We start from the raw sequence: 25,344 nt of genomic DNA on the forward strand, positions 1-25,344 counted from the left end.
TCTACGGCCCGTTGCTGCTGTATGGGAGGTCTGTGGAAGGGTTGCATTGGGTTCCCTTGGGCTGCCCCTTTGAACACGCCGCGCCCCATCCCGGCGGTCGTTCCCCGCGGCTCCCGAAATTCTGCCGCTGCTGTCGGCCCTTCCACCCATCCGAATGCGGGCCTCGCTGTAGCTCCCGCACCTCGCCTTCCTTCGTCATACGGCACATCCTCCTCCCCTTCATGGATCTCCGGCTCCTCTTCGCCTTCCTCCGCCAACCCACTGGACCCGATCCCTGGTCCCAATGGTCTTTCAACCCCGACGCCCATTCGGGGGGTTGGGAGTCCTGTTGGAGTTGGCGGCCTCAGAGTTCCCAGTGCTTGCTGGCGCTCCACCTCGCGCGCCATTCTGTCCCGGAACTCCAGCTCCTGCCAATATTCCTCGTCCCCCTCGCCGCCTGCCGCTACAGGGCTCTGCGTCGAGGCGCGCTGGTCATTAGGTCATTCTCGACTTTAATGTCCTGCTTACTTCAAAGAACCAGCATGAACGCAGATCAAAGATAGCTGCTCTCAGAACCAATCTTTATTGAAGAATACATGACTTGGAAAAAGTCGAGAATGACCTAATGTTTACATACAATCATTTTTATCACCTTTGTTGCAACGTCACACCACACGTAAATATCATCATCAAAACCCCACCCCCTGTATCACATTACTACTATTCCCACACAGTCTACCAATTATAATTGTTTATACTTTCAACCCCGAGTTCCCATGCTCTTCTATCTTCTTCTGCCAGGTGCTTTCATGAGACATTCAGGATTATTTATGTTATGACTCCAAGTCCAGGGCTTGGAAATTCAGCCCTGGGACTTGGTTCCATGACAGATTCCATAGCATTGAGCTTGAAAGTAATGTCAAAGTACATTAATTCTATTGTGTAGATACACCCTCAGTCTAGTTAGTTGACTTGTTGTTATTATTTACCTTCAAGCTGACTTATGTCAACTCTATGAACGAGACCTTCAAAAACTCCATTTATCAACAACTCTGCTCAGGTCTTACAAATTAAGTCAGGACATCCTTGGATAAATGAATAAATGTATATTTTCTTTTCCTACTTCTCCACGATCATTATGCCATTCTCAAACTAGTTGGTAGGAAAGGTTTATCCGAGATTAGCATTCAATTCTCACTATCATTAAGCCAGAAACAAGGCATAATACTATGATAGCCTTCCTTTGTGGCGTGTTCCCAGCAACATGTACAGTAGAGTCTCACTTATCCAACATAAACGGGCTGGCAGAACATTGGATAAGCACAGGGAGGGATTAAGGGAAAGACTATTAAACATCAAATTACATTATGATTTTACAAATTAAGCACCAAAACATCATGTTATACAACAAATTTGACAGAAAAAGTAGTTCAATACACGGTAACGTTATATAGTAATGACTATATTTATGAATTTAGCACCAAAACATCGCAATCTATTGAAAACATTGACTACAAAAACACTGACTACTAAAAAGCACACTGCGTTGGATAATCCAGAACGTTGGATAAGCGAATGTTGGATAAGTGAGACTCTATTGTACTGAATGGTTCCCATCAAAGGGGGATTTGGGGAGTGTTAGTCTCATACGCCTATAGGACTACAGTTTTGAGAAGACTTGAGTCCCTGGTGCCTTTGAGCTCAAAATTACATCTGGAAGCAACGTTAATACAAATTCGGTATCTTAAACGCTTGAGACTGTTTGGGGTTTAGAATTTCTTTCTGATTTTGGAATACATGGCTTTGCATATACATGCAAAAGGAGGTATCTTGGGGATCCACATCTAAACATGAAATCCATTTATGTTTCATTTATGACTTATCTATACACATAGTCCAAAACACTCGCAGGGCCCAAGTTTGCCCATGCCTGATATATACACATAATAAAAGTGAAAATATGTATGTATGTGTGTGGCTGGGGTGTCCACTTACACAAATAGTTATAGCTCCTACTACTCAGGAGATACCAATGACCCTTCCTCCAATGACATTGCAGGTTATAGAGAGTGACGTAAACATGTCCAAGAGCCCTACCAATGTCTTCCACAAACACCATACTGCCCACCACCCAAGTGAAAGCTTTCATGCAGGGACAATTGCATCCTAGATTTTATATGTTTCCTCCACCATGGACATAGCAGTGTTTCTGACACACTCCATTGGTGTGGAATTTGCATGACCCCGCCCACTGCCTCTCCCATAACCCTTTCCTACTTTTTTCTATGGCACACAGCAAACAGGAGTTGATCAGCAATTGAACATACTACAGAGGTTTGGGGAGAATTCACCGTGATTTATAGATGTTGTGGGAACTGGGATGTATGGTTCACCTGCAGTCAATGAGCACTCTGAACTCACCAACAATGAACCTGGAACTAACTTGGCACACAGAGGTCTTTGGGGGAAATTCATCTTGATTTGGGGGAGTTGTAGTTCACCTACATCCAGAGAACACTGGATGTTTGAAAGTTTGTGGGGAACTGACCTTCCTTTCTGGGAGTTGTAGTTCACCCACAACCAGGAGAAACTGTGTCCTGGTTGGCACACAGAATCCCCGTGACTAACTCAAACTACCGGAGGGGTTGGAGGGGACTGATTTGCCATAGTGGGAGTTGTAGTTTACCCTACAGCCAGAGAGCACACTGAACCCTACCAATGATGCATCTCAAGCATCCTGGCATAATGTCAGTTGTAGTTAATCCACAACCTTATGCATCTCCTGCCAACCTAGAAGTTCGAAAACATGCCAATGTGAGTAGATCAATAGGTACCGCTCTGGCAGGAAGGTAACGGCGCTCCATGCAGTCATGCCAGCCACATGACCTTGGAGATGTCTATAGACAACGCCGGCTCTTTGGCTTAAAAATGGAAATGAGCACCAACCCCCAGAGTCAGTCACGACTGGATTTAACGTCAGGGGAAAACCTTTACCTTTACCTGTGCATTTAGTACAATTAAAAATAGCTTTTTCAAATAACCCAGGCAATGCCGGGTACTCAAGCTAGTACATAATATATCCTGAAGATCATTTATATGCCCAGCAGTTTAAAATAATGTTGTGAAAACAAAGGTCCCAATCTACATGGCCATATAATGGAGTTTCAGAATACAAATTCCCTACAAATTATTGAGAAAGATCAGGCTATGTTTTATGTCATGCAAATGAGAATCCGTGTACATAGGGAATGCTACTGACCTTTCCCTCCATGCTCATTTCAACCCCATAGATTAAAATCTTGCTTGCTTTCTAAAACCTTAAGTCCTTTCAATAGCCCTACAAAATACAACGTTGCATGCACACAAATCAAAGCTACAGAGCCGTCCCCATATGCGTTCCATTAGAAGGACAAATGCAATGCTTTGCTTCTAGACTTAACAAGAAATATTTGGTTGGGAATTCAGGTGGCACGGCAGCGTTAAACATCTTACCAATAAAGCTGTGATATATGTGAAGCCAGTAGCCGTGGTGACAAGGATTGGAATGGTCCAGTCACTCCAGTATCCCATTCGATTGTATAAAAACCTAAAGGGTCAAGAAAGAGAGAATTAAGAGAAGAGATTAGACACAGGCATTTAATGCTCTCAAAGCTCCGAGAGACTGGGTGAGGGATTAGTAAAGCTTCCTTTTCTCATCAAAAACAAAAGGGCGAAAGGGAGTACATGAACTGAACCAAACAGGGATGGAGCATCGCGGATGACGGAGCATGAGGCAACGCAAATTTCCACACAATGGAAGACCATATATAAGAGAACACAATCCTTTTGGTAGCCACTTTTATGGCAAACTGATCATGAAGTGTTGTGTGGTTGAGGGTTTATGACTTTCCCATGGTGAACCAGAGGGTTTCAATAGCAAAGCAAGGTTTCAAACCGGAGTCTCCAGTATCATATATCCAATGCCTATGTTGGGAATCTATTGAGCAGTTAGACTCAAAAATAACCCTCAAGTAGAGGCTACAGCAGAGTAGCAGAACCATCTTTCATAAGCAGCAGAAACTTGCGTTTGGTGAGCTTGGAGAGGCCTTTGTTTCTCAGGATGGCAAAGTATTGCAAAGTCTCCTTGAAAGTTCAAAAATCATTTATTGAGGTAAAAAGAAATCCATTGTAGATAGAAAAGGTTATTGGAGCTAACTAGCTCTCTAGGCTAGCCACTAAGGAAGGTAAGAAGGTAAAAATAACGAAATATCTAAATAGCTACATTTTGCCAGGACAGAGAGCAAAATGTGACCTTCTCAGGTTGAAGACAAAGGATGAAGAGAAGAGAATGGGTGACCAAATGGTCCAAGCCTTGGGGCAATTTTCATTCCAATAGATAGAGGAAGTTGCCTCATCCCTAAAGAGTCACGTTACTACAACAACAAGATGAGGAAGTGAATATAAACAGGAAAGCAAAAGAGGGAAAACAGCAAAGTCTAATCCTTTCCTCTACCTAACTAGTTGAGACTTGTGCAGTCCAGGATGACATCCAAAAGCCTAAAGCACTATATCATCCTGGTTGTACTTGGGGTAATTAAACATGGCAGCCTTTATAAGAAGAGGGAAGAATATCCAGCTAATAGTCATAGCTAGGAAACGTTTGGACGGCAGACTCTAGAATCATTATCTGTTGCACTCCAGGCCTGGAAATACCTATGACCACTGCACTACACAAGAGTTCAGAAATATAATCAAACAGTTTATTGTAAAAAACATATAAAAAGCATATAAATATCAGGAAAAAGAAAAGAAAATATATAATCCAAAAAGGTTTAGCAAAAGGGGATAACCAAGCAATAATCCAAATGTCTCCTAAAGATCCAGAGGTGGCAAAGTCCAGAAATAGCCAAGAATCACAGATACAGCATACATCCACAATCAGGAAGTTATAACTAGTAAAAACTTGACCAAGAGTGCATGAACAGGAACATAGAAATCTTCCAGTATATATTAAATCCAAAATCAAAGCTTGACTTGAATCAGGAACAAGAGAACTCAGGCTTAGCTTCTCACTCTAATGCAGTGTTGCCTGATCTGATCTTAAAGTAAACAACTTGTTGTTTAATAGACACCCATGAAAGCATTCTATTTCCCATGATTTTATTTCACAACTTTCCCACATAATCTCTCTGAACGACACAATCTATTTTCGGCTCTGATTTGTAAACAAAGACTTTGGTTGATCTCCGTAGCTGCAGGTTATGGGAACCCTCCTTATCACTCAGCTCTTCACTCGTATCCTTATCTGCTTTAGCTACTTCTGTTTCCCCTGAATGCACTTGAGGTCCTGCACTTTCTGAGCTGGTTTTCTCACAGAGAGAACCATTATTTCCTAGACTGGGGGGCCCATCACTTTGTGCCACAGGAAAGCTCACATGGAGGGCCAAAGTTTGCCCATGCCTTATCTCATGCAACACCTTGCCATGTGGAATAAACATTACGAAAAACTTGCTGGTGGTAAGAGTCTCATGGAGTCTCCTTCTCTGGAAGTTTTAAAGAAAAGATTGGATGGCTATCTGTCGGAAGTGCTCTGATTGTGTCTTCATGCCTGGCAGGATAGGTTTGGATTGGATGGCCCTTAGGGTGTCTTCCAACTCTAGGATTCTACAATGTTATGTGCACCCTAAGAATCACGCACTCCAGAATTACCCAAAGTGGTAGTTTATGGATTGTTGCTAGTCCCCAGGAAGTTTGCAATAAATAAAGGAAGGTGTACAAAGGTGTAGTAAAAGAGATTCCATCTAAATATTAAGAAGAACTTCCCGATCATAAAGGCTGTTCAGCTGCTTTGGGGTCTGGTAGAGTCTACTTCTCTGGAACTTTTAACTAGAGGCTGAAAGATCATCTGGAGGGAATGCTTTGATTGTGTTTTCCAGTATGTCTGGGGGTTGGAATGGGTGGCTCTTGTGGTCTCTTCCAACTACTGTATATACTCGAGTATAAGCCTAGTTTTTCAGCCTTTTATTTAAGACTGAAAAAGCCCCCCTTGGCTTATATCCGGGTGAGGGTCCTGGTTGGCTTATATTTGGGTCAGCTTATACTCGAGAATATATGGTACATTTATTATTTTTCATTTTGTTGCTACTATTACATTTATTTTACTCTATTTTTATTATTATTAATACATTTATTATTTCACTCTGATATCATTATTATTATTATTATTATTATTATTATTATTATTATTATTATTATTATTGCATTTCTTATTTTACCCTAATTATTATTACATGTATTATTTTCCCGTATTTGTTATTATTATTACATGTATTATTTTACTCTATTATTATTATTAAAAGGATACATAAGCACATAAGATGAGAATAATGATTTGATCAGAGTTGGACAGTCTTATCTTAAATTAGAGCTTTATGTAAATATTCAAAAACATTTAACCTACTGATGCCTCAATTAATGTAATTTTATTGGTATCTATTTTTATTTCTGAAATTTACCACCCTCGGCTTATACTGGAGTCAATGTTTTCCCAGTTTTTTTGTGGTAAAATTAGGTGCCTCGGCTTATATTTGGGTTGGTTTATACTCGAGTATATACTTCACTTCACTTCACTTTATTTCTTAATTAGTCGCTCTCTACCAGAGTGCTCCGAGCGACTCACAATTTAAAATATCATTCCACAATATAAAAACATTCAACATTAAAACATTCAACATAAAAACATTCAACCTAAAAACATTCAACAGTGACTATTTGGTATGTGATATACAGTATGTGATTTTATGGTGCTGGTCCATGACACATTCAGAAAAACAATGTACCATCTTAAAAAGCATTTGGCACACACACAAATTGGTACCATTGCAGGCACCCTTCTCCCATCGCTTCCCAGATGGAAAATGTCAGAATTTGCATTTAAATAGTGAAGCTCAATACATCCAGTATTAATTTGAAAAAAGAAACCTCGCTGAGCCTACATTCAGGGGTCAAATCAAAGCACAAAAAGGAAAGCTATTTCAGATCCTGGAGAGAGCCAAGCCCTGTGTCTCAATGAAGCAGATCCTTCTCGGCCTGGGAGCCAAAAGTCGGGCGGAAGACTTGCTCCGTTGAGGACAGGAACAAGCGGAAGGCAGCCGGTGTCGCCGCAGGGATCCTGCTCACACAATAATGAGGCCACAGAGTGACAACCGTGTGCGCATTTCTGAGACCAACATGGACTTCGTGGAGACACAACGACCTCCTTTATGACATTATCTTTTCCGTGCCAATTTTACGGAACAGGTGTATCATTATTCTCTGGCTAGAGCAGCAAAGAGCATACAGAGAGCTATACACTTAAACCTCAAAGTTTCAGAGGAAAGACCTCTAAGTAGAATATCAGAAATGGTTCACGCAGTGGCAGCTGGTGTGTTTGATGTCAAAAAGGTAGTGAATCTTCTCCAACTTCTAGATTAAATGTTAAAGGAGCAATGCAAAGGCTATTGCTCTTACCCCTCCACATTTGCAGCTTGGCTTTTGCAGATTTGATGACACTATGTAACAAAATTTGAAATTTTCTGTTCCTGGTTTGAAAGTGTTATTTCCTGTTGAATTGTACGGTCCTTACTTTGAAGGTACAGTAGAGTCTCACTTATCCAAGCTTCTCTTATCCAATGTTCTGTATTATCCAACGCAGCCTGCCTTTTAGTAGTCAATGTTTTTGTAGTAAATGTTGCAATGTTTTGGTGCTAAATTTGTAAATACAGTAATTACTACATAACATTACTGTGTATTGAACTGCTTTTTTCTGTCAATTTGTTGTAAAACATGATGTATTGGTGCTTAATTTGTAAAATCATAATGTAATTTTTGTTAATGTGGGATTTGTGTATTGATAGTGTTTAAATGCAATTTGTGTCATGCTTGTATTGCAACTGATTGCATCATCCAGAATGTACCATAGTGTGGAAAGAGTTAATTGCCATGAAGCTATGATGACCTTGATGTGTGGCTAGAACTAGGGAGTATCCAGACACAAATGTTTGTGAATAACAATTGCATCAGTTCAGTTGAGTTCTGTCTGCCTAGAGTTCGAGTCAAGTTCTGTTGGAGAACAGAGCAGTCCTGTGTTCGTCTGTCATCTGCAAGTCTGTTTGTGTTGATTATTGCTGCATACAGTAAAACTTTGTAAATAGTTTTACCAACGTCTCTGAGTGTCTCTTCGTTCTGCGTTCCACTGCTTCCATCCAACTACTGCTACGCTGAAAATACTCTGACAATTTTATGTTTAATGGGCTTTTTTCTTAATCCCTCCTTATTATCCAAGATTTTTGCTTATCCAAGGTTCTGCCGGCCCATTTAGCTTGGATAAGTGAGACTCTACTGTAGTTGTTCTATTCCAGAATCTTCATATTTGTTGCTGCCACAAACAAGGTTGAAATGGTTGAGACTCAATGAGATATTCACTGAAAAACTATAGCAAAATGTGCTGCAAGGTGTAGTTTAATAAACGTTTTCCATATTTGTATGACAGAATCAATTAGAAAATGACACTGATAACCCAGGAACAAAAATCGTGTTACACAGTGTTATTTATGAGTCTGATTAAAATGTTTTACATAGGAATAGCAAGGTTTTTCAGAATATCTATGTGTCTCTTGAAAAGACAAAAAGTGCATAATAATCATCATCATCATCATCATCATCATTATTACATGTATTATTTTACTCTATTATTATTGAAAGGATACATAAGCACATTTACATTGAAGAAGATGAGAATAATGACTTGATCAGAGTTTGACAGTCTTATCTTGTTTATATTGTTCTGTTTTTGTGATTGCATTTTGGGCATTAAATTTTGCCAATTTTTGTAAGCCGCCCTGAGTCCCCTCGGGTGAGAAGGGTGGGGTATAAATGTTGTAAATAAATAAATAAATAAATAAATAAATCTTAAATTTGAGCTTTATGTAAATATTCAAAAACATTTAACCTACCGATGCCTCAATTAATGTAATTTTATTGGTATCTATTTTTATTTCGGAAATTTACCTCCCTCGGCTTATACTGGAGTCAATGTTTCCCCAGTTTTTTTGTGGTAAAATTAGGTGCCTCGGCTTATATTCGGGTCAACTTATACTCGAGTATATACGGTATATGCATGTATGTATGTATATGTATACGTGCGTGTGTGTATGTCAGAATATATTTGACAGTTGCCAGTGGGTTTCCCCCAAGCACGTTTCATTCCTATTTTATTCTGAAAACAACAGTTACTGATTTAAATACTTTTTTGTTTGGTCATGAATTCATTTCTGCAAGAAATGTTTTTCTGCACAAAACCATGCATATATCAAAACCTAGTCAAGATCTGCATGAAACACACTGCGCAAAATACTTGCGGGGTCCCCTGATAGGGCCAGGTATCTGAGAGCACACCTGTGAGGTCCTTAACACCTCGGCTCTTGGGAAATGACATTTCCTCTCTCACCGAGGATGGGCTTAGTGGTAATTATGGCTCTTCTGCTCTGTTGCTATTTCCTCCCTGATTATTTTACCAGGGAGCTCAGTGCTATTTTTAACGCCAGCCCTGCCTCTGCAGACATCCGATGTCTGATTGCGAAGGCGTGGGTGGCATATTTATTTAGGCTCTTGGCCTCCCCTCTTGCAAAGAGATTCCAGGCAAGTTGTGCAGGGTTTGCAAAGGGACAGAAAAGGCACCCCGGAGAAAAGGATAAAATGTTATAAACTAAACAGGAGCCTTGCTGGCAAAAACTCAAGAAGTCTGGGCTTTTCCACAGTGGAGAATCATGGCATCATAGAATTGGGAGAGACTCCAAGGAGCATCCAGTCCAACCGCTCCTATCAGGCAAGGATACACAATCAAAGCCATCCCGACAGATGGCCATCCAACTTCAGTTTAAAAACCTCCACAGAAGGAATTATAGACTGACTAGCTATGCCCGGCCACGCGTTGCTGTGGCGAAGTCTGGTGGTATGGGAAATAAAGTATTGAGGAATTGGTGGTGTTGGATAAGTGAGAGTCTACTGTATATTGATAATCTTATATTATCTGCTTAGAACTCGATTATATGAGGCCCCTTCTTCACACCTGTATAAAATGCACACTGAAGTGGATTATATGGTAGTGTGGAGTCCAGATAATCCAGTGCAAAGCAGATAATATAAGATTATAAATGGGTAATATAGCTGTGTGGAAGGGCCTTGAGTCTACACTGCCATATAATCCAGTGCAAATTAGATGATCTGTGGAAGAAGCCTGAGGCCTAAGTCTGCCTGTCCCCTGTGCTGAGTTGGTTGCTAGGAGACCAAGTGGGCAGAGATTAGCCCTCTAAACTGGCAGCAATTGGATAAAAACTATTATTCCTTTCCCTCTAATTAGGACTTTATTTTTCTTTTATTTTTGTTGTATCAACCTAGAGGCGTGGATGATGGGTTGTGTTGTCAAATTTCGAGATTGGGGGGCCTGTAGTTTTGTTGTTTTGTTGGTCGCCATGATGCCATCACTCATTTATATACATAGATAAAGTCCTAGGAAACAACCCCCAGAGCCACCTAGAGTCCAGCCCCATTCTGCCAGGCAGTGATACACAATCCAATTTGAAAATCTTCACATAAGAAATAGGAAAAGGTCAAAAGAAAATATCTCCAGAATAGCCAAGGCTGTCCAAGAAAGGAAACAGCTTGGGAATTGGTTAAAAATTACTTAAGAGAGGGAAAAAATGAGAATTATCATATGAGACCCAAGTAAGCAGAACTAAAAACTGAGCCTTACAATAGGAGAATAGGAGCGGATGGAGCTACCAGAATAAATCTGAGAAGTTATGAAGAAAAAAGAACCTGCAATAGATGGAAGTCGATTTTAATGTTATTTCCTTTGGTTTTTCTTTTTTTTCCCCCCCCCCCCTTTTTTTCTTTCTCCCTTTTCTTTTTCTCTTCTCTCTTTTCTTTCTTTTCCACATTTTCAAACTTGCTCTCAATTTTGCATTTTATTTAATTATATGTCCATGTCTATGTCATTGTTGATTTGAAAAAGCTTGAATAAAATTTTATTTAAAAAAAAGAAAAGAAAATATCTCCAGGGTCAGGCATTCCAGCCCATTCTGTCAGGCAGGAAGACACAATTAATGCACTCCTGACAGATGGCCATCTGGACTCTGCTTTAAAACTTCCAGAGAAGGAGATTCCAACAAACTCCAATTTATTCCACTATAAATAGCACTCACTTTCATGAAGTTCTTCCTAATGTTTAGATGGAATTTCCTGTAATTTGATTTCATTGGTTTATCTCAAATCAAATCTTTCTTTATACGGTCATAGACCAGCATACATTGGTTTATTGTATTCTAGTCTCCAGAGCAGCAGAAACCAAGCTTGACTCTCCCCATTGAGACATTCTTTTCGATCCTTAACCCTGGCTCTCACATCAACTTCTCTCAGCCTTCTTTTCTGCAAGCTAAACCTACTCCTCTCCCTAAACCACTCCTCAAAGGGATTCATAGTTTCCAGATCTTTGACCAATCTGGTCACCCTTCTCTGGACATGTCCCAGCTGGTCCATATCCTCCTTGAATCGTGATGCCCAGAACTATTTTGCTTACAGGATCAGCATGTTAGAACTTCTTAGAAACAATATCTACAACATTTGGAAGTAAAACAAAAAACACCTGTGAATACCTAGTTTGCTCTTTACTCACCAGTTGATTTCATTGTAGTCATTGTGAACTTCCCACCAGAAATAAAACCAGACCAGGGTCAGGATGAAAGAAAACGTGAGGATTAAGAACCAGAGGCGTTCCCACTGCGAAGGCAAGAGAGAAAGAGAGAGGGAAGAACCAAATTAACACGGTTAGCACAGGGCTGCAAGGCATGCTACATTTTTTAAAAAATACAGTATATTCATTCACATTTCCCGTAAATCTATCGGGACCATCAAGTTCACATTTCAGGAGGCTATTCAGATAAAAATCCCACTACCTTGGCATAACCTATATTGCAACATGGTATGTGTGTCAGGGGGTTAATTAGCTCCGAACCACCCTGATTTATTGGCGAGTCAGGCCTGTCACCAATCCATCCTCCATCAGACTGCTTAAGCAGTACCAACAAACGACAGATTTATTATATACAAACTATATACAACTACAAAGTCCATCGCTCATAGGACCCATGCTTCCCTAGCAAGGCAAAGCATGTCCTCTCTCTTTGCTGATCGTCTGCAAAGCACTTCAGCCGGCAACTCCCACATTCCATAGCAGAATGACGAAAGTCCTGTCTACACTTCTGAGACCGGAAGGCTTGACCTATTGGCTAGGCAAGCTATCACTCAAGCTGGCCTGCCATTAACCCGTGTGCTGCTGGAAAGCATGCCAGAATACACAGTTGCAAAAACCCAAAAGCAAAACACTTGAATAAACATTTCACCCTTACACCAAAATACACCAACAATGTGTAAGTGTGTGCTAGCATGTGTCAGTTTTAATCATGAATTTCAAACTCGTTTCATGTGTTTTAATCTTTGTTCTGTGTATTTTAATATGTATTTACAGAAATATGTTTTAATATGAGTATTTTACACAATGATTATGTTTTTAGCTATGTTGTAACTAACCCACCTCAAGCCAGAAGGAGAGGTGGGAAAGAAATAACATTGTAATATTATTATTACAGTAGAGTCTCACTTATCCAACATAAACAGGCCAGCAGAACATTGGATAAGCAAAAATGTTGGATAATAACTGGGATTAAGGAAAAGCCTATTAAACGTCAGATTAAGTTATGATTTTACAAATTAAGAGTCAAAACATCATGTTTTACAACAAATCGACAGAAAAAACAGTTCAATACACGGTAACGTTATGTAGTAATTACTGTATTTATGAATTTAGCACCAAAACGTCACAATATATTGACTAAAACAAATTGGCTACTAACGAATTGATTACAAATAGAAAGAATTGCATAAAATGAACTTACAGTAACAACATTGTTGGAAATTAAATCCATAAAAAGTTCCATTCTTTCTGCCTAGAGAAACAGCTGTGGATCCAGGCAGGAGGCAAACTGTGTTGGATAATCCAGAAAGTTGGATAATCGAATGTTGGATAAGTGAGACTCTATTGTATTATTATTATTACAGTAGAGTCTCACTTATCCAAGCTAAACGGACCAGCAGAAGCTTGGATAAGTGAATATCTTGGATAATAAGGAGGGATTAAGGAAAAGCCTATTAAACATCAAATTAGGTTATGATTCATCATGTTATACAACAAATTTGACAGAAAAAGTAGTTCAATACGCAGTAATGTTTTGTTGTAATTACTGTATTTACGAATTTAGCACCAAATATCACAATGTATTAAAAACATTGACTACAAAAATGGCTTGGATAATCCAGAAGCTTGGATAAGCGAGGCTTGGATAAGTGAGACTCTACTATATTATTATTATTATTATTATTATTATTATTATTATTATTATTATTATTATTATTATTATTATTATCGGAAGAAGCATTGTGTGTATGCATGTTTTCACATGTTTCCTGATTCCAATTGGATTCCAAGGCCACCTAGAAATTACAAGGGAGGATTAGAACAGTTTATATCTCAACCAAAGAGATAAAAGTGGAAAAATAATAATAACAACAGCAATAACTATGATGATGATGACAGCATTAGAAGAACAGGAGGGAAGGCATTTCACCATCTGCATTGTATGAAACATGACCATGGAGAACACTCATCATCTTTAAGGCTGGATCCACACTGGCATATAACACCATGTAAAACCATTTTTGTCCCTGTCTTACAAATGTCATTTCCTAATTGGTTCTATCATTTAAAAAAAACATGGAAAAAGTTTATTAAACTGCAAAAACTTTGTCTTTGCAGGAGGGACATCCTGCTATAGCACATTTTGCTCTAGTTTTTCAATGAATATCTCAGAGTCTCAACCAAGTTGACTTAGTTTGTGGCAGCCACAAAAACCAAGTTTCTGGAGTAGAACAACTACTTTCAAAGTAAGGACCGAACAATTAAACAGGAAATAACACTTTCAAAACCAGGAACAGAAAAAAAATTCAAACGTTGTTACATAATCCAGTTCAAAACAGATAATCTGGATTTTATATGGCAGTGTAGATGGAGCCTTAGTGTACATTAACTATCTACATATGTAGGAATACTTATGTGAAAACAGTATTCTTTGTATAAGTAAATGTATATGTGTGTATGTACGTGTGTGTATATGTGTATGTGTACATAATCCAGTTCAAAACAGATAATTTGGATTTATATGGCAGTTTAGATGGAGCCTTAGTCTATCTACATATGTAGGAATATTTATGTGAGAAAACAGTATCCTCTGTATAAGTAAATGTGTGTGTGTGTGTGTGTTTTATATGTGCCACTATACGACTCAATCACTGAGATAAAAACGGGGTAATAATAATAACAACATGCAGAAAGCATTAGCTCCACAGAAGAATGACTGCCTTAAAATTCAGATGGCACTCACACTGCCTTAACATCATAAACATTACTATATATAATATAATAATCTGCCTATGTGTTTGTGCATCTCTGCCAGTGTGTTTTTATGTATGATCATGTGGTGTGTGTGTGTGTGTGTACATACACATACACATACATGCAGTTGTTCCTCCACATTTTGTGAATTTGATTTTTGCAGATTTGATTATTTACAGATTGGATTGGGCTGGGCTGTAGTGCAGCTGGTTAATAGCCAGCAGCAATAAATCACTACTCACCGAAAGGTCATTAGTGCGAAGCCCGTATTGGATTAAGCTCCCAACTGTTTAATAGCCTAGATTACTGTCCACCTAAGCAGTTCAAAAACAGCCGCAGCTGTGAGTAGAGAATTTAGGTACCGCTAAATGCGGAGAGGTTAATTTAATTAAATTTATGACACCATAAAACTGCCAGTGTGCAAAGAGCAAGGAGGAAATACTATGATCAAAGGACTCGCTGTCACAGTAGATGAAGCAGCAGCTCCCCCTGTGGCCAGAATCAAGCATAACCTCATGAAGTTAGAAGTTGGAAAAATGTTAAATTGCCTCGACTGTCTGTTTGTCTGTGTTGTATGTCTAATAATGGCATTGAATGTTTGCCATGTACATATATATGCATTGTGATCCGCCCTGAGTTCCCTTCGAGGTGAGAAGGGTGGAATATAAATACTGCAAATAAATAAATAATAAATAGTATATCCAGGGCCCTTTACTGTGATTCTGTGGTCAGTTTTCAACATTAGATATTTATAGAGATTTATATAACACCAATAGACAAGCACAACTAAAAACAGATTAAAAACCCTAGTGTGTATGTGTATATATCTATACTAGCTGGGCCCGGCCATGAGTTGCTGTGGCAAAGTCTGGTGGTATGGGAAATAAAGTATGTATTGAGGAATTGGTGGCAGTTAAGGTAAAGGGTAAAGGTTTTCCCTTGACATTAAGTCCATTATAAATGGGTTATATAGCTGTGTGGAAGGGCTTTGAGTCTACACTGCCATATAATCCAGTTAAAATCATCATCATCATCATCATCATCATTTAATTACTTATTAATCGCCCTCCATTCAAGATGCTCTAGGCGATTTACAAGATAAAATTGTAAAGGATAAAAATACATACATACAAATATTGATAAAAATTAACATAGATTAAAAGCTCTAATAAAGAGCCAGGTTTTGAGTTCTAGGGTAAAATCAGATAATCTGTATTTTATAGGCAGTGTGGAAGAGGCCTAAGTGAGGCCTAACTCTGCCTGTCCCCTGGGCGGAGCTTAGCCTTCTAACTGGCAGCAATGGGATAAAAACAATTATTCCTCTCCCTCTAATTAGGACTTTATTTTTCTTTTCTTTATGTTGTATGAATGTAGAGGCATGGATGAGGGGTTGTGCTGCCAAGTTTAGTGTTTCTGGGATGTGTAGTTTGGTTGTTTTGTCCTAGGCCGAAATTTCATTACCCTTTTATATATATAGATCTGTATCTATACCTATATTTATATCTATGTATCTATCTTCCTGCCAACCTAGCAGTTCGAAAACATGCAAATGTGAGTAGATCAATAGGTACCGCTCCGGCAGGAAGTTAACGGCGCTCCATGCAGTCATGCCGGGAGGTGTCTATGGACAACGCCGGCTCTTCGGGTTAGAAATGGAGATGAGCACCAACCCCCAGAGTCGGTCACAACTGGACTTAATTTCAGGGGAAAATCTTTACCTTTACTATCTATCTATCTATACACACACATACATTTGACTCTCAGTTAGCAGAAACTCAAGCAACCGGAACTCTCAAGCAATTGGCAAAAAACCAAAGAAATAATAATTGAAATAAAAATTAAAATAAAATCAATTTTAACAACCACTGAACTAAAATTGTGACACAAACACACACACACACACATATATATGTCTTTATAATACACTAAAATTTGGTTATATTAAGTTAGGTTTGTCTTTCCTTGTCTTAATTTGCTTTCCATGGTTGTATGTCAATATTAATATCAAGTCAGTACAGAGTTTATGGTATGGTATAGCATGGATGAAGTACAGTAATTTTAATAGTCACTCCCAAGCAACCAGAAACTACATTTACACAGCATCTACCATTCTGCATGGGTGCCATAGGTTAACTGGGAATCTGCTGTATATATGTATGTATGTATGTATGTATGTATGTGTGTATGTATGTATGTATACACATGAGGGTTGAATGAAAAGTAATGCCGCCACCTTCGTTACTTGGGTTTGGATGGACATCTTTTAATGAATCAAACGCAGAAATAATTCTTAGAATGTGCTCTTTAACTACCACTATTCACTTGTCCACATCATCACCAGACAATTGGATACATTTCTGCCAACGATGAACAAGTTTTCTGAAGCTGTCACGGAAGAAGTCGACACTCTGTTTCCGCATCCAGCATCTCACAGGACCCATTGTGCACAGATCTTCCAATAGCCAAGCAAAGCAATAATGTGACTCACACGTTCTTGTGAAATGCCGATTATGCTTGAAATTTCTCTCTGAGTGATACGACGATCGTCCTGAATCAATCTGTCAACCTTTTCCTTGTGAAACTCGATGGTTGCTGTCACAGGACGTCCAACTCTTTGTCACACAAGTCAGATGTTCCCACCTCAACATCTTTAAACTTACTTGCCCAACGATGCACAGGACTCACATCAACACAACAACCATAACCAGCTTGCATTCTCTGATGAATCTCCTTTGGGGTGACACCTTCTGCTGTCAAGAATTCAGTGACTGCATGTTACTTAAGTGGCATTGACCTACCGTCTGCGCAAGGTTCCATACTTCGCACTAACAACACAACCGTTCAATGCTCAGGCTTCCCGCCAAATGGAACTGTAGAGGAGAGTCTACTGAACAAGTGAGTACCTGCTGCATACCAGGACTTGCCACCTGTTGTGGAGTTACGAAGGTGGAGGCATTACTTTTCATTCAATCCTCCTATATAGCCCATACTGCAATCTTTCTGAATGGGTTGGTAGCTGCAAATCCATATATGCAGGTGGGTGACCTTTCAGGCTAACCTTGAGCTGCATTTAAAATGCATCCGATTGCAATTTCAACAAATAAGCTTAGTCAGGCCTTTTTGAAAAGAGGGCATTAGCATTTTGCATTTGCAAGGAAGCACTTCATTCAGTTTTTTCCCAGACTTTGGAGCTGACGGGGCATCCATCACCCTGTTAAGCAGCTGTAATATAAAGGCGTCCTGGGACAAGGGAACGGTTCTCCATCAGCTTAGTGCTAGGAAACCAGCTCAAATGTTGCCCAATCTGCATATTTTTTTCCCAAATGCGTATGTCTCCCATTGCACAAAGCCTTGCAGATGCCCATGGATTTATAGCAAAGGCTGGGAGAATTAATGAGAGAGCTGATATATGTAAGAGATGGATATTGCAAAGGCTCGGAGCTAGAATATATTCTGCCTGGCTTTGAATCAGAAGCATAACTCTTGGGCCAATATAACCGTGACAGTTTTATGACCAAATAAATCTGAAGGCTGAACGCAGTTTGGGTCACTGCATGGAGCCATGGTTGCCCAGCCTACCACAAAGTAAGATGTCTTAACCATCCAGCTAAAAGGATTTAGGAGAATAACACAGGAGGATATGATGCAAGTTAATACAGGAGACTCACACTTAACCCATGGCAGCCATAGGGATTGGCAGAAGCCAGATAAATTAATGTAGTTGTTGGTTGGTTGAAAGATACTATTAAAAATAATTGATACTAATTGATACTATATCATATCATTGACTGTGTGTTGATCTTGATATTAATATGGAAATACAGTCATTAAAGAAAATGCAGGGAACAAATCAACCTCTGTACGTGGCATTGCAAAGGCACATTGAATCATAGTTCTCTCTGGACAATCCTACAAAAAAAAATCGGATACCCTGACAAATTTGTGAACATCCTGCGGCTCCTCCATGATGATATGATGGCAACAGTCTTGGACAGCGATGGCTCACAAAGTGACCCATTTAAGGTCAAATCAGGTGTCAAACAGGGATGTGTTCTTGCCCCAACTTATTGTCTATCTTCATCACTATGATATTGCACCATGTTGATAATAAGCTTCCCACTGCGTGGAAATCATCTATTGGACAGATGGCAAGCTATTTATTTAACCTCGGCAGTCTGAAAGCCAAAACCAAGATCACAACATCTCTTATAGAACTCCAGTATGCTGATGATAACGTAGTCTGTGCTCATTCAGAAGAAGACATACAAGCCACTCTAAACACCTTCGCAGAAGCATACAAGAAGTTCGGCCTCTCACTGAACATTGAGAAAACCAAAGTGCTCTTCCAACAGGCACCAGCTAAACCCTCTGCAATGCCAGGAATACAGCTTAATGGTGTAATGTTAGAAAATGTTGACAATTTCCACTACCTGGGCAGCCACCTCTCCACAAAAGTCAACATTGATACTGAAATACAACACCGCCTGAGCTCTGCGAGTGCAGCATTCTTCCAAATGAAGCAGAGAATGTTTGAGGATCAGGATATCCGTAGGGACACCAAGGAGCTTGTTTATAAAGCTATTGTCCTCCCAACTCTGTTATATGCCTATGAAACATGGACTTCCTACAGACATCACACACAACCCCTGGAACAATTCCATCAGTGGGGTTGCTGTGAGTCTTTAGGGCTGTATGGCCATGTTCCAGATGTTTTCTCTCCTGACGTTTCGCCCACATCTGTGGAAGGCATCCTCAGAGGTTGCGAGGTACCTCGCAACCTCTGAAGATGCCTGCCACAGATGTGGCCGGAACGTCAGGAGAGAAAACTGTCAGAGTATTTGCAGTGCAGCAGTAGTTGGATGGAAGCAGTGGAGCGCAGAACGAAGAGACACTCAGAGACGTAGGTAAAACTATTTACAAAGTTTTACTGTATGCAGCAGTAACCAACACAAACAGACTTGCAGACAACAGACGAACACAGGACTGCTCTGTTCTCCAACAGAACTTGACTCGAACTCTAGGCAGACAGAACTCAACTGAACTGAACTGAACTGATGCAATCGTTATGCACAAACACTTGTGTCTGGATACTCCCTAGTTCCAGCCACACATCAAGGTCATCATAGCTTCTTGGCCATTCACTCTTTCCACACTATGGTACATTCTGGATGATAAAATCAGTTGCAATACAAGCATGGCACAAATTGCATTTAAATACTATCAATACACAAATCCCACATTAACAAAAACATCTGGAACATGGCCATACAGCCCAAAAGACTCACAGCAACCCAATGATTCCGGCCATGAAAGCCTTCGACAATACATCAATTCTATCAGCGTTGCCTCAGAAAAATCCTGCAAATCTCTTGGGAAGCCAGGTGGACAAATGTCAGCATCCTGGAAGAAGCAAAGACCACCAGCATTGAAGCGAAGCTCCTACGCCATCAACTCCGCTGGACTGAATGCCACATTGTTTGAATGCCCAAAGATTATCATTTCCCAAAGCAGTTACTCCCCTCTCAACTCAAGAACAGAAAACAGAAGGTTGGTGGGCAGGAAAGGAGATTTAAAGATGGGCCCAAAGCCAACCTTAAAAACTGCGATATAAACACTGAGAGAGAACTGGGAAGTCCTGGACTTCAAGTGTTGGAACTGGAGGACAGCTGTGACCAGCAGTGCTTTCGAATTCGAAGAGGCATGAATGGAGGGCAAAAGGGAGAAACGGGCCAAGGCACATCAAGCCAAACCTGACCAGGACTGCCTTTCACCTGGAAACTGATGTCCTCACTGTGAAAGAACATGCAGATCAGGAATAGGTCTCTACAGTCACCTATGGACCCACCACTAAGACCTTACACTTGGGAAGCAATCGTACTTGCCCGTGAGGGATTGCCTATGATGACAGTCATTAGAAGCAAACTAAGACAATAAAGAAACTTATCTTAATGTAACAGTTTCCCTGTATTATTAAAAAGCTTTGTCAATGCAAAATGCAAGAAAGCATTATTTGTTTGTTTGTTTGATTGTTGGTTTGTTTTACTGGTTGTTTGACTCCAAAAGGTATCCCCAAACTGTGTCCTATCATAAGTAGAGTATATCTTGGAATACACATCCACTGCTATAGCTTAATGCTATGCAGTCATGGGATTTGTAGTTTGGTTAAGCACAAGCACTCTTTGGCAGAGAAGGCTAAACAGGTTGCAAAACTACAACTCCCATGACTCCATAGCACTGAGCCATTTCTGTTAAGGTGAAGTTGAATGGCATTATTTCTATAATACCAGAACTAGAGAAGGTGAATAACGCTGTGCCACAACAATGAAAGTGGTGTCAAAGCTTTCTATAAAAGAATCATCTCATAAAGTATGAAAACTCTTCAAAAACGTATACAAGCTCTTGCAACCCAAAACATTATTTCCAAAATATTGAAATGATTTTGAAGGATGCAATTTTATATTCTGTGTGTGTGCAAAATGATGATGTCTGAGAACTGTTGTTAAAAAGACTCATTCAATAACGATATTTTGATATTATTTTTCAACTATTTTTAAAGACTACTTTAATTCTGCTTCAGGACCGATAACAAAGGGTATAAGTAAATATAGTTATAATAATGTGTTTTTAATTATTTGCTTTGAACATATTTATTACATAATATATCTAAAACACTACATATATCTAAAACACTACATACTACAGTAAGAAAAAAATGAGAAGGCTAAGTAGTTGAAAATTAACTACAACTACAACTCCCAGGATTCCATAGCATTGAGTCATGACAGTTCAAGTAGCGTCAAACTGCATTAATTCTACAATATAGATGCATCTTCAGACAGTAAAGATACTGGAAGTTGTAGTATGGAAGCCATCTCTATATTACCTTGCAGTGGGTTGCTGTGAATTTTCCAGGCTGTATGACCATGTTCTAGAAGCATTCTCTCCTGACGTTTCACCCACATCTATGGCAGGCATCCTCAGAAGTTGTGAGGTGTTGGAAACTAGGCAAGGGAGTATATATATCTCCCACCCTGGACTTTATTCCACAGATATATAAACCCCACTTGCCTAGTTTCCAACAGACCTCAACAACCTCTGAGGATGCTGCCACAGATGTGGGCGAAACGTCAGGAGAGAATGCTTCTGGACATGGCCATACAACACGGAAAACTCACAGCAATCCAGCGACAACAAATTCACCTTGCAGTCTTTGTCTCCAGGATTTGGAATAAGGGGAAATAAAACAACTTTTCCCAAGAAGCTCTTTCCTTGAGAAGGAGTCCCATTGATTCATATTTTTTCTGGCTCAGGAGGGAATTTCAATCTAGGGTATTTACAGCAAAATCCAATATCCCACTCAATGTCGCAAACAAGGATGCTTAAATTAGTTTTTCCAAGCAGGGAGGAAAAGGAAAAGAAGGAGGTGGGGGAGAGAAAGAGTGCAAGAAACAAATATTGGAATGAATAAATAACCCGAGAAATAATGAATTGCAAAGGGTCAGGTTCATCTTTCATGCTTTTCTGGTGATTTATGGGCACGTTTCTGTCTTGCTGTATATATTTACACAAGCGAATATAGCCATCGTTTAATATTCCGCGATTGATTGCCCCATCTTCTTGGCATTTTAATCAATCAATCTGCTTTCCGGTCTTAAAGGGGCAGAAGAGATGCTTTCTTCTTCTAAGATTTTCCTTGGTTTTATTGTTATGGTACAGGACCAACATATCCCACATACAAAAGGATTCACTCTTGCCCAGGAAAGCTTATATGTAAATGTAAATTCATCTGGGTGCATCTACACTGTAAAATCTGACACAGTTTGACACCACATTAGCTGCCATGTCTCACTGCTATGGAATTCTGGGAGTTGTAGTTTGATGAGGCAACAGCACTCTTTGGCAGAGAAGGCTAAAGATCTTGCAAAACTACAACTCCCAGGATTCCATAGCATTGAGCCATGTATAATGCACTGCATTGTTGATCAAATATATTGGGATTTAGATTGTGATTGTGTTTGCAATATGCAATTAAACAAGTCTCAGAAATAAAAAATATGGATAGACTAACTTTTCTAATGGCTAAACAGCAGGGAAAACCAAGAAAAGAGACAAATTGGCAACAAGTAGAAAATTATATAAATAAAAAAGAGAAAAATAAAGATAAAGAACAGAGAAGAAGATAATATACCTAAAAAACTATAAGAAAGATCAACCCTTCAGAAAAATATATATAGATAGATATAAATATAGATTTGTATATATGTATGTAGGCTCAAATCTATATATATATAAAAGAGTGATGGCATCACGGCGACCCGCAAAACAACAAAACTACAGGCCCCCCAACCTCGAAATATGACAACACAACCCATCATCCACGCCTCTAGGTTGATACAACAACAACAACAAAAAAAGGAAAAATAAAGTCCTAATTAGAGAGAGAGGAATAATTGCTTTTATCCAATTGCTGCCAGTTAGAAGGCTAAGCTCCTCCAACTTGGTCTCCTAGCAACCCAATAAAAATAATAAAAAACACTAAAAATTAATACAATAAAATACTATAATAACAGAAAATAACTAAAAATAATACAAAATAATAAAATATAATAAATAAAAATATAACTTACAATAAAATTAATTAAAAAATGCAAATAAAGTCAAATAAAAATTACACAACAATTTTTAACCAATACCACCACCACTTTGCCACAGCAACGCGTGGCCGGGCACAGCTAGTATAAATATATTCAAGGAAGCAAGAAGAATTGAATGAAGATAGAGAAAGAAAGAAAAAACAAATGAAAAATACTCCACCGGAAGACTTGGAAGATCCAGACTTTTATACACTTTTTTAATTCTTTATTCTGACTCCAACTTTTCTTTTCGATATTTTTTTCTTCTTTTTTTTCCTTTTATTTTATTTTTTAATTTAATCTCCCTTTTGATATCCCACAGTACGTTCTTCCTGACTCCCCCTCTCTATCCCCCTCGAACCCTTCCCACAATTCCTCCCTTTTCTAAACACTTTTTCTCTCTTTTTTTATAAAAATTGTATGAAAAATCTCTAATAAAGATCATTTTTTAAAAAAAACAAGTCTTTCAGAACCCAGAAAAGTGGCACCTTTTCTTAAACCAAATAAATTGTTAAAAAAAAATCAGTATTACAAAATAGTTTGTTACTGTCATGAATAAAATGCTTAAGACAAGGTGTTCCTATATTGCTTTCCGGCCTTTATTCCCCTCCTGAATGCTCCCCCCCATAAACACACCATATTTATCTATCTTACATAAAGGTCTTCCTATATATAGGAAGACCTTTATGTAAGATTATATATAGAATCAGAGGTCACCATAGTTCCTACAAACTAAGAGCAGTCCGTAGGATATAAGACAAGTGCAAGAAAGAAAGAAAGAAAGAAAGAAAGAGAGAGAGAGAGAAAGAGCAAGGTGCATTTCTGTCTTCAAAGAACATATCGTGTTTCTCCGAGAATAAGACAGTGTCTTATATTATTTTTTGCTCCCAAAGATGTGCTAGGTCTTATTTCAGGGGATGTCTTTTTTTTTTCCATGAAGAAGAATTCACATTTATCGTTGAACCAAAAAAATGAACATTTATTATATACTGTACAGTGGTTTTCATCACAAACCAACATAACCAAACCAGACAAACTGTGACTCCTGTCAAGAATTTCTTATTACAGTAGAGTTTCACTTATCCAAGCTTCACTTATCCAAGCTTCTGGATTATCCAAGCCATTTTTGTAGTCAATGTTTTCAATATATCGTGATATTTTGGTGCTAAATTCGTAAATACAGTAATTACAACATAACATTACTGCGCACTGAACTACTTTTTCTGTCAAATTTGTTGTATAACATGATGTTTTGGTGCTTAATTTGTAAAATCATAACCTAATTTGATGTTTAATAGGCTTTTCCTTAATTCCTCCTTATTATCCAAGATATTCACTTATCCAAGCTTCTGCCGGCCCGTTTAGCTTGGATAAGTGAAACTCTACTGTATTACCATTATTTCCATGTACAACTTGTATGTACATTTACCGATCCTGCATGCTCTGGTGTTCTGTTCGTTGGGCATGCTTCCAAACAAAAACTTTGCTAGGTCTTACTTTCGGGGGAGGCCTTTTATTTAGCAATTCAGCAAAACCTTTGCTAGGGCTTATTTTTTGGGGATGTCTTATTTTCGGGGAAACAGGGTAGCAGTGGCCAGCTTCCAGTGGAAACTGACCACAGAGATATGCCAGAAGACCTGGAAAATTCCTTAAAATGTGTTCTTTCAGTTTAAAAAATTGAAATTTCTTTCTCTGCAGTTTTTCAGCGAATAGAGAAGGCTGGATTTAGAATGATTTAATACATTACATTTATCTAGTCATGTGTTGACTCACAACAATGGATTCAATTGGGGTGCTCTAGCCAACTTTTGTTTATGGTTCAAATGTAGATAAGCTACACTTTTCATTGTTAAAATGTAATGGAACTATTTGCAGATGAAAAGCAATTCTGAACATATCTATTAAAATGGCAACAAATAAATACAACACAGCACCCTAATGAAGGAGGAGGGATATTAGAGCTGAGAGAGGAGAGGAGGAGGAGGAGGAATGTGTGCAATCCAAAGCATTTAATACTGCCAGCTTAACATTATTGCACGTCTACAAATAATTAGTCTTCTAATGTGTCTGATGGCAAGTGGGAGGACGTTCAGGACAGGATGAATAACAGGGCCAAGATTGTTAAATTTATCTATATCCCGCTTTTATCTCCTAAATAAGATGCAAAGTGAATTTACAACCCCTAGAAATTGTATCAAATTCTTGTAC

General features: G+C 38.9%; 1 protein-coding gene across 6 annotated transcripts in view; it reads right to left on the bottom strand.

Moving 5' to 3' along the window:
* gdpd5 (glycerophosphodiester phosphodiesterase domain containing 5) overlaps window positions 1–25,344 on the bottom strand; it is a 305,513-nt gene that overhangs the window by 74,444 nt on the left and 205,725 nt on the right. For 5 of the 6 annotated variants that reach the window (XM_062974473.1, XM_062974476.1, XM_062974475.1 and 2 more), the window contains exons 3-4: window positions 11,672–11,775; window positions 3,472–3,565 (exon numbers count right to left, since the gene is read on the bottom strand). In XM_062974473.1, coding sequence (XP_062830543.1) covers window positions 3,472–3,565; window positions 11,672–11,775 — 198 coding nt within the window. Of the gene's footprint in view, window positions 1–3,471; window positions 3,566–11,671; window positions 11,776–11,951; window positions 11,974–25,344 lie in introns of those variants that run through there. The other variant, XM_062974477.1, reaches the window with a different exon arrangement.

This window comes from Anolis carolinensis, chromosome 3 (genome assembly GCF_035594765.1).
Source record: "Anolis carolinensis isolate JA03-04 chromosome 3, rAnoCar3.1.pri, whole genome shotgun sequence".
Lineage (NCBI taxonomy): Eukaryota > Metazoa > Chordata > Lepidosauria > Squamata > Dactyloidae > Anolis > Anolis carolinensis.